Source organism: Larimichthys crocea, chromosome XXI (genome assembly GCF_000972845.2).
Source record: "Larimichthys crocea isolate SSNF chromosome XXI, L_crocea_2.0, whole genome shotgun sequence".
In the NCBI taxonomy this organism is placed as follows: domain Eukaryota; kingdom Metazoa; phylum Chordata; class Actinopteri; family Sciaenidae; genus Larimichthys; species Larimichthys crocea.
The window spans coordinates 12,432,384-12,442,265 of record NC_040031.1 but is presented as its reverse complement, the minus strand read 5'-3'; the positions used below and the strand labels follow the sequence as shown (position 1 = coordinate 12,442,265).

At 41.5% G+C, this 9,882-nt stretch overlaps 1 protein-coding gene across 1 annotated transcript in view; it reads left to right on the top strand.

The window, feature by feature from the left end:
* The window catches only part of tmem117 (transmembrane protein 117), a 47,181-nt gene extending 40,609 nt beyond the window's left edge, over positions 1 to 6,572 (top strand). The window contains 6 exon segments of the mRNA XM_027273108.1: positions 1,050 to 1,077; positions 1,079 to 1,134; positions 1,136 to 1,160; positions 1,162 to 1,209; positions 4,554 to 4,683; positions 5,728 to 6,572. Of these exon segments, the coding sequence (XP_027128909.1) occupies positions 1,050 to 1,077; positions 1,079 to 1,134; positions 1,136 to 1,160; positions 1,162 to 1,209; positions 4,554 to 4,683; positions 5,728 to 6,389 (949 nt within the window). The 3' untranslated portion in view covers positions 6,390 to 6,572.
* The last annotated feature ends 3,310 nt before the right edge of the window (positions 6,573 to 9,882 follow it).

The following is a 9,882-nucleotide window of genomic DNA, read 5'->3' as shown; positions in this document are numbered from 1 at the left end:
GTCCATGAAAAGAGAAAGTGAATATATCTGATTTATCTTCTCTTACGTTTGACAGGGAGAAAGTGGAGTCATTTGTCTTCCCACAACACAATATTAACTGTGCACCTCATCGAGTTTGAGATTTTTTCAATTACGTTTGGACTTTTGTTTCAAGGCTTTTTAAGTGTGTCATTCAGAGATTGTTTCCTTTTCTTTTCCCTTCTTTTCTTCCTCCTATCCCCTCCTTTTCTTTCCTTTCTTTTCCCTCCCTCCCTCGCCCCTGCCTCCTTCTCATTCTGTTTCTCTCATCTCTTTTTCCCTTCCTTCATCTCTTTCCACTTCTCTTCTCTGTCTGTCTCCCTTTACCTTCCTATCGTCTCCTTTCATTTCCCTTTTTTTCCCATTTCCCCACTCCCTTTTCCTCCTCTCCTCGCCCTCCTCATCTCATTTGTTTTCCTTCTTTCCTCTCCTTTTGTTCCATTTCTTCTTTTCCATCCTCGCCTCCTTCTTTCTCCATTTTGCTTCCTTCTCACTTCCCCCTCCTTCTTCTCTGTATTTATACCCCCTCCTTTCTACCTCTCCTCTTGGTTTCTTTCTTTTTCCTTCATTCTTCTTTCTCTCTTCCTCCTTCCTTTCCTTCCTTCCCTACTCCTTTTCTCCATACTGCGTTTTCCTACTCCTCTTCGCTCCTCTCCTCTCATTTATATTCCCTCCCCTTTACCACCTTTGTCCCCCTCCTTTCCTCCTTTTCCTTCCTTTGTCTTCTCTTCCTCCTTCCTTCCTTCTTCTCTTTTTCCTCCTCCCTTTCTCTTTTTTCTTTTATCTACTGTTATTCTACTTCATTTCCCTCCTCTCCTCTCCTTCTACTTTCCTCTTCTCTCCTCTCCTCTCATTTATATTCCCTCCTCCTTTCCACTTTGTCCCCCTCTTTTCTCTCCTTTTTCTTCCTTTGTTCTCTTCTTCCTTCCTTCTCTTTTGTCCTCCCTTTCTCTTTTTCTTTTACTACTGTTTTATCCTACTTCTTCTCTCTCTCCTCTCTCTCCTCTCCTCTCTCCTCCCTCTCCTTGCAGGACAGTGCTCATCTCTCTGACGTCGGTGGGTGGTTCTTGTCATCAGTACCGACTGGATCAGCTGGGACAACCTAAACCGAGGCTTCGCCGAGCGACGAGGTCTCCAGAGCCTTTCCTGGCCTCCTTCATTTTGGTCTTCGACCTTCTCATTGTCATGCAGGTAGACCCGCTCCCCTGTGGCCAATTAAAAAAAAAAAAAAAAAAAGTGAGCTGGGATGTCTCTTGGCTTACACAACTACCCATCTTGCCAACTCCCCTTCCTCCCCCCTCCCTATTCATCAATGGGGCACTGCGGCACAGAGCAGCGAAAGGGGTGTTTGATCAGTCTCAGCTGGCATGAACACAAACAAATGCACATATATATATACACACAAATATATAGATACACAAACTCCTTTACATCTCCTCGGCTCTCAGTCCCACCGTCCCTCTATCCCAGCCCTCAGCCATGAACTCACCCACAATCCCCTGTGAGCCTAGTTTATTTTCTTTAATGATGACTCACAAGATTGGAGTTTTTCCTCACTCCCCTCCACCACCACCACCACCACCACCCCTCCAATGTCCCCCCTCCCACAGGAGGGTGTACATCAATAAAGCCTGTGTCAGTGGCTCATGAATATGCAAATGTGTTTGTCTGGGCTAAAAAAAAACAAATAAGTGTGTGTATTGAGGAGAAAGAGTGGGAGAAGGCGTTCTCCCACCCGCCAGGAACCAGAACCGCAGTCCAATCATGTATGTGGTTTGACTGCAAGCCTAATTCAACACGGCTCCTCCAAGCGTTTAATGAACATGTTTGACCAGGCCTTGTTGGTGGGTATTAGAAGACATGTTGCAAGACTAATATTGGGTATCTCTCTAAATATATGTTTCTACCCTGTTGATTATGCTAATTACTAAGAGCTCAATTGCATGAGAGTACATCTTCCATTGTTACAAATACACCCCTCCACGGAAACATGCCAAGGACAGCGTAATAGTTCCCCTGGTTATCTGTTTTAGAGCGACCGTACAACTGAAAGTGATTTCTAGACTTATTTGTCGAAACAATTCATTATTGTAAGAAGGGCCTCTGGAAGCTCTGGCCAGTAATTACTTCACACTGTGGTGTTTTTCTCATTCATTTACCCAATTATTGTGATTATGCAGATATATAGAAACAGCTCAGCCTACAGTATGCGAGCGTTTCCTCACAAACATGCCGGCGTCTTGCTGAGGCCAGCTTTTTTTTCCAGCTGGAAATAAAAAAAAAAAGCCACAGGCCTGATGTGACATGAAGGGCACCCTCCATATTTTGACATCTTCGTTCAACAACCCGAGCAAGTTTCGGATTTGAGACTCCCTCCCCCCTTTAACTCGGCGGTATATCATTCTCCGCACTCGCATGGATTTGTTTACGACGGGCCCTTCTCATTTTCTGCGCGGTGTACAGCAAGCACGTTTACTACAGTTATTTATGAGCCGTGTTAGTCGGCAACGTTACATGGTCCAGGCACCAGCGTCCGCCACCACCGCCCCACCAACATCTATATTCACCTCCGGCACAAGTTGCCATAGTTAATCTCTCACCTTCATGAGAAAAGATGTGTGCTGTTGTTCTCAAACTAATTAATGCCCCAATTAACGACCTGTCTGGATTTGCCTTCGTGCTGGGTTTTACTTAATTTTTTAATAATTGTTTCTCTGCTCTGCGTGCTTTTCCCAGCTGAATGCCAAACATTGATGTCCTTTGTGTATATGCACTTACTGTATACGTTTACATATGTGCATGATAGGCTGTTAGCCTGCCTGTTCACTCCTCCTATGTTATAACGACTCATTATTCTGTGGGAGGCCTTAAATGCCAAGCCAGTTAGTGCTATAGCAACAGATATGGTAGCTATGGAAGAGGAGCAGAGGACTTAATTAATATCCAGGGGGCCATCACCAAGCTGTTATGCTGTTCATAGATACTGGCATGGGACACTCTGGACCACATGAGGATATAGTGAATGCAGACATGCGGTAATGGGATGCAGCATGGCGCTCCGTGCAAATAGCGGGAACCGAGGGGGAATGCAGCTAATCTAAAAAGCAAAATGCTGAAATGATGTGTTCCGTGTTTTGTTTATTTATTTATTCTTTTCCCATAATAGAGAGGACAAAAGACTAATTTGCAAGATGATTAAGTTGAAAGAAATGTTTAAAAACATTTGAATTTTCTTCGTCAGTCTCAGCTCATCAGTCTCTCTCTGTGTGGCTTTCATCAGTTTTCATGTTTGCCATTTTAATTACATGTTTTCATAATGAAGAAAAACGAAGGTGCATGGACGTGATGACATTTTTGAGTACATACAAATTCATGGGCGACAGAAGTAGCAAGGAGAAACCTATAGTGTACGTTACAAAGCAGTTAAATGTACTTTATTTATTCATCTGCAGTATCAGTTACAAAGTTACTCCTTATGAATTACAGGCCTCAGACAAGCTGCAAGTTTTGGGAAACAATCTGTTTTTTATTTACCGTCAAGTGAACAAAATGTTCCTTTTTAGAGGTTAAAAAAAATGAATCTATCCTTTAAACTAAATAAACCTTTTTACATACATACAAATACAACGCTGATCACGGTACTGTTTACTAACTTTTGAATAGTTTTTACGGGACATGCCCTCCAAATTTTCCACCTATAAATACATGTGCTGGGGGGGTTGTGGGTTGGTGGGGGACTTTACACACGTATTTTGGGATTGCCCAAAGATTTTAGATTTCTGGAAGAATGTCCAAAAGGAAATTAAAAGTTTTTGGTATTGACTTCACTTTAGATCCAGCACTATACATACTGGGTATAGCTCCTGACTTACTTACTGAGTAAAAAAAGAAAACAACTACAGCTTACTGGATGAAGCCACAACCCCCCCCCCCAATGTAATGGAATAGAGAGATTGGGTAAATCATGGTTGGGTCATTATGGAGAAAATCACAGTGAGGTCACAGTTAAAAACAGACAGGTCAGTAATAAAGGCAGTGTTAGTTAAACATATATAAATAAGACCTGTGTGCCTTTATTAAGAGTAGTGCTTTATGTTGAAACCACTGGCCATTCAATTTAACCACATACTAGCAAAAAGAGCTAAGCGACACCACAGTGCATAGACACTTTCTAAATGTCAGTTTGGGGTTTCGACGTGTTTAAATCCCTCCGCACGTTAGTACACTCTACAAGCCTGTAAACACACATTGTAGCCCACAGTCTACAGCGGCTGGCACCTTGTTTGACCTCCAGTCAGTGCACGAAGAGGCTCCACAGAGACTTAATATCAGCTAATATGAGGAAGTTCAGTCAAGTGTTCAACATCCAGTAAAGCACGGTACATGGTTGACATTTGTCACGCCGGCGCGGTTATTTAAATGTGTTCAGTTTTCTACAGCTCAGGCTACATTATCATAGTCGCAAGCTAAATTCATCTGAAAGTGTGTGTGTGTGTGTGTGTGTGTGTGTGTGTGTGTGTGTGTGTGTGTTTCAGGACTGGGAGTTCCCTCACTTCATGGGTGACCTGGATATGAATCTACCAGGAATGTCGACAACCCACGTGAAGGTCAAGCTTCCTGTCTGCAAGAGTATCTTTAAAGAGGAGTACCACATTCACATCACAGGTACAGGCAGGAACAGCTGGCACAGCTGCTGCATACAAAGAACAAGATGGTGTCATTGTTTCACGAGGAGCAACTCTAGATAATAGTTAACAGAGTGAATCAACAGCCGTATCCGTAAACTGATTAAATGGCAGAAAGAGATCAAAATGTCCATGAGGGATACATAACTTTGGCCTAATTCTGAATTGTATTGCGAATATTAAACACGCTCTCACTGCTCTACTTTTCCATTTCCCTCCATGTGGGGAAACGCTTTGGTGGTTCAACCGCAGCAGCCATTTATAATACATGTGTAGCTGATGTGGCACACAGGTGGCTCCACGACTGCAACTTTCCGTTTCTTTCATGCCCTCCCCGTCGCGCCTCTCATCATCTTTCACATCTCTGCGTTTTAATGTTCTCTCTGCCGACGACTACATTTCCCATTTGAAACGGTCCTCCCGGTTTCTCCATTTTGTTCTGCTGCGTGCACACGCCGACTCACAACCGTCAAGAGAAGGCAAAACCAATGTTCCTGTGCTAAATATTAAGCTGTTCAAACGCTCAGTGATTCGCGGAAGGTTGTTAACCCTAATGCATTGCATATCCATTAAGCATTATGGAAATGGCGCCGGCGCGACGTGATTGGTTTAACTAAAAGCTTATTAACAGCGTATCTCGGGGAGAGGAGAGGACGGAAAGAGGTGTCACGTATACCCGAGTAGACATCTGCCTGCTATCAGTCAACCCGGAGAGATGGCTGTCTCATGGTAATGTAGTGATCTCGTTAGAAGATACTAGAGGAAGTTGCACCTGCAAATGGATCTATCTGTCTCTACGCATGAGCTATATGCAAAGGGAGAGGGAGAGGGATCCTGATAAATGAATGTGACAGCATATCTGTCTGACTCTGCCCTTTAAATGTTGTTTGGAGTAGGCCTGTGGTGTACATCAATCTGCCTGTCTGTTAAATTATCTGTACAGTGCGGGATGTGTTTATTCCTTGCTTACCTGTCAAGAATACCCTAGTTTTTAATCTAATACAAGTCCTGTGTCTCCTCACAGGTAAGTGGTTCAACTACGGCATCATCTTTCTCGTGCTGATTTTGGACCTCAACATGTGGAAGAACCAGATCTTCTACAAGCCCTACGAGTACGGTCAGTACGTCGGTCCCGGTGAGAAGATCTACACAGTGGAGGAGCCAGAAACACTGGTAAACTTCAACCACAGCACGCTCACCTACGAGTGGCGCTCCACCAACATCAATCCCAGCACCAATCTAACCTACGTGGAACGCGACATGTTCCTCCACAGCCGCTACACCGGAACCAGTCTGGACGTCAAGTGCCTGGCTTTCATCCCGAGCCTGGCGGCGTTCGTCCTCTTCGGGTTCTTCATCTGGTTATTCGGCCGATTTCAGGACAGCGAGACCTTTACAGAAAACCAGGACAAGACGTATGAGAGGATAAAGAGGAAGTCACCGTCGGAGTACAGCAAGGAGATGGGCGTGACGCCGGAGGAGGCGCATGTGACTATGAGTGATAGTCTGAGGCGATCCGGAACACCCATGCTGCTTTCAGTGGACGGGCCACACTTTGGAACGACGCCCTCGACGAACTCGACGATTTCCATGGAAACCCAAGAGACACATCCGAGCATTGTGATTGACAGTGTAGAGCAGGAGGAACCAGCAGTCTCTTTCGATGTCCACAAGCTCTCTCCGTGACCTTATGAACGTCTCTGAATCACATGACTGTGGACAAAGTAGTACTTTAATTGATGCTTTTCTTCGGTTATGACCAAGCTGCAACAGACGTTGAACACAACTGTTCGTGAGGTTCAGGAAAAAGGACAAAGTGATGTCACGTGATCACCAGTCCTGATGGTTATTGCAGTCGTTTGAGTATATTTTTATATCTTTTTAAGCCTCTAACACGGCATCAGTTCTGATAACAAACGCATCTTTCAAAACAGAATGCAGAAACTTTTAACTGACATGGTGCTTGCTCAGAATTTTTGCATTTTCATAACTCAATTTTGTCACGGTAAACTATTTTGGTGCCTATATCAGAGGAGTATTTCTACAGTAATGACACTGCGGCCAGTTGGATTTTATTGTATCACACCAGTGTTACAGCTACACTAGTGCCTTGATATTTCATATGTTCAGATGCAGACAGAAACATATTCAGTCTATACTACTATAGACAACAAAATGGAAGATGTCCGATGTGGTCTGCTATATTTATGTTTTACATACGCTTTCATATCATGCAGACAATTGTTACCTCATTTGATCCTCAGACTTTATTTAAATTTATTTGTGACGTCTCTTTTACTCGACTTTAAATGTTATTCTAGTTGAAATTACGTAATTATGAACATCAGTGTACCGTCAATGACCTACTCATTACCCCTCACTTCATATCAGTTGCAGAGATAATAAATGCAATCAAGCAGATATCAAAAAAGCGACAACAAGCCACCTCATGATTGCTTATGTGGCTGCTGCACCTGGACTGAATACCAACCGAGTCAGAAAGGTGGTTATGCCCTTGGCATAAACATGTCATTGAAGTGCAGGGCAGCCTTCTGCTCCAAAGCTCAGGGCTTCATTATGTCGAGATAAACCTTAAACGTTTTAGGAGCAGTTTTCACAGTCATGGTAAATGCATGAAAAATTCATTATTTATTTGAAACATTATCCTGCTGGGGAAAAAAAAAAGATTTCAAACGCATCTGAAACCTGCAGCGTTTCTCTTCAAAAAGTTCACTGCCTTTATTATTTTGCCATATTTCCATGTGCTTCACATAAAAATAGATGTATTTGGAGTTTTTGATCCAAAATAAGTTTATTTTCTGTGCGTACTAACTTGTGTTGATCACATTTCACAGAAATCTCACCAAAGATACCAAATAATTCAGTATTTTTGAACAAATATTGCTGCATTAGACAATATGCTAATTTAAAAAGATATATTCACGATAGACAAAGTGGAATGATATTATGTGCTCCTGTATCACTTTGCATAATTATGGGCTGTAATGTACTATAATATTTTAGGAAAATAGTAGGGAAATAACCACGTATTTTTCACTAATCCTGACAGAATTTTGTTCAAGATTATTTGGGTTCAAAGCAATGCAGCCTGCCACCAGATAATAAACTGATTCATTTAAAAGCTATTATAAATTATTTCATTAAATTTGGTGGCATTTATATATTCATATAAACTAAAGTCAAATAATAATGAAATAAATTCTTAAATTTGCCAATTAATAGTTCTGTTTTCTTATTCTGTCTACAAGTTGTTTAAAATAATTGAATTTACCAATGTATTCACAAAATGTCTTCCAAAATGTAAATGCTTATGTCTATAACCTGTGTAAACGCATCTCAAAGTAGCAGCGGAGAGCATTAAATGTAAAGATGTCATTTTGTACAGATCAGCTAATAATATTTAACTTTGCAGATCCATGTACTGATTTCCTGTAAATTTCCTGTATCTTAAAAATGTAAAGAAATTAAATAGAGGTGACTTTACTTTGGGGGAAACTGTGAATATTAAGACAGCATAAGGAAGCAGAATTATCAACTGGCAAATTTAAAATGTTTTTTGTTAATTAATACACTATTTAAATGTACCTTTAATTAACCAATTTATACTATTTTTTAAAAATGTATTCATTTATTAACTGATCATATGAAACACTGTAAAACCTAAAAATTATTCCAGACTCCTTACAGGATATCCCTGTGTCAGTGTGTGTGTGTGTGTGTGAGTGTGTGGCAACAGATGTGTCCATTTGTGTCTCCAAAAGATGTTTTATACTCGATAGTGCATGTTGTGTGTGTGTGTGTGTGTGTGTGTGTGTGTATGTGTGCGCACACTGGATGCTTGCGAAGCGTGTAGGTGTTTGCTACCCCACTTGTTTTTGACAAAGGCCATTCTGTGAAGAGGTCAATTTATTTAGCATAATTGGTTTGCAGCTCTTGGTTCTGTAATTATCCTTTTATACATTACAGCTCTATGAACACATAACATATTAGTGTCTCACCAAAGGGCAAAACCTCTCTGGACTTGAAGAGGGGTCTGATATGTGTGTAATGTGTTGTGTTTGGGTTTACAGTGAAGGTTTCTGCTTTGTTCTTCATGCTACTTCCATTGAATTCTGTTGCAAAACTGACCTTCAGTTCCCGTGTGCTTGAAAAGCAAAGGGAATCTCCTTTCAGTGTTTGTTCAGTGTTGTCTTTGTCTGTTGAACCTTGTGTTACCAATAAATTAATACATTTGTTATATACTCTGTTTTGTGAGATTCAGTCTAATATTTTTAAAGGTTGCTCGTCTCATTATGTAATTTCCAGGAAGAAAAGTTCCAGTTTGCATTTCTTCATATGCTTGGGAAATCGTTGCCAAGTAACAGCACAGGTCAAGCTTCTCGCAGCTGCTGACCCAATTAATATGGCCGATATGAGAAATAATGATACTATCTTCGCAAGGACACTTGAATATGTAGCCTGCATTCACATGACACCTGGCTCAGATTAGTAAGAGTCGTGCTCTGGGCCTGTCCATTGTTGTGATTTATGCCAGTGGGAAACAATTTGAATTTGTTATGTGTTTTGTTCCCCCACAGGAATTGTTTACGGATCACGTATATGTGTGTAAATGAGTTATAGATTGGATTGAAAATGTCCGAGGAGGTAAAAAGCGACCTGATCGCAGACAGATTTCGTTTAAGGCAGCGTTTCCCAAACCTTGGAACCTCTCAAAGGGGATGTAAGATTAATCCGATGGGTTATGAGATGAGAATTAATCTAACTTTCAGCAATGCTAGATGCATGGGAAGATTGAAAGAAGAAGATGAAATTCCCTAAAGGACAAAATCTTTGGTAATCCCCTGAGTTTTCCTCTAGTGTCACCTAGGTCCAGTATGTAAGATTTAGGATTTTGTACAGTAGCCCAGAACAGACAAACCAAACACTGATCTAGATACAGACTTTTGCTTTGAATGTGAATTTGCCAGCCAGTTTTTCTTACATGCTTGGAAGGAGGGGGTAAGCATGGGAGAGTATTCATCTGGTTGCAATCTGCAACTTCACCACTAGGTGCCACTAAATCCCACACACTGGACCTTTAATCAGTCAGCATACTGAGTGGCACGTGTCCAAAATGAGATGGCCCAGGGCAAATGTTATTATGTAAACATTTTGCCTT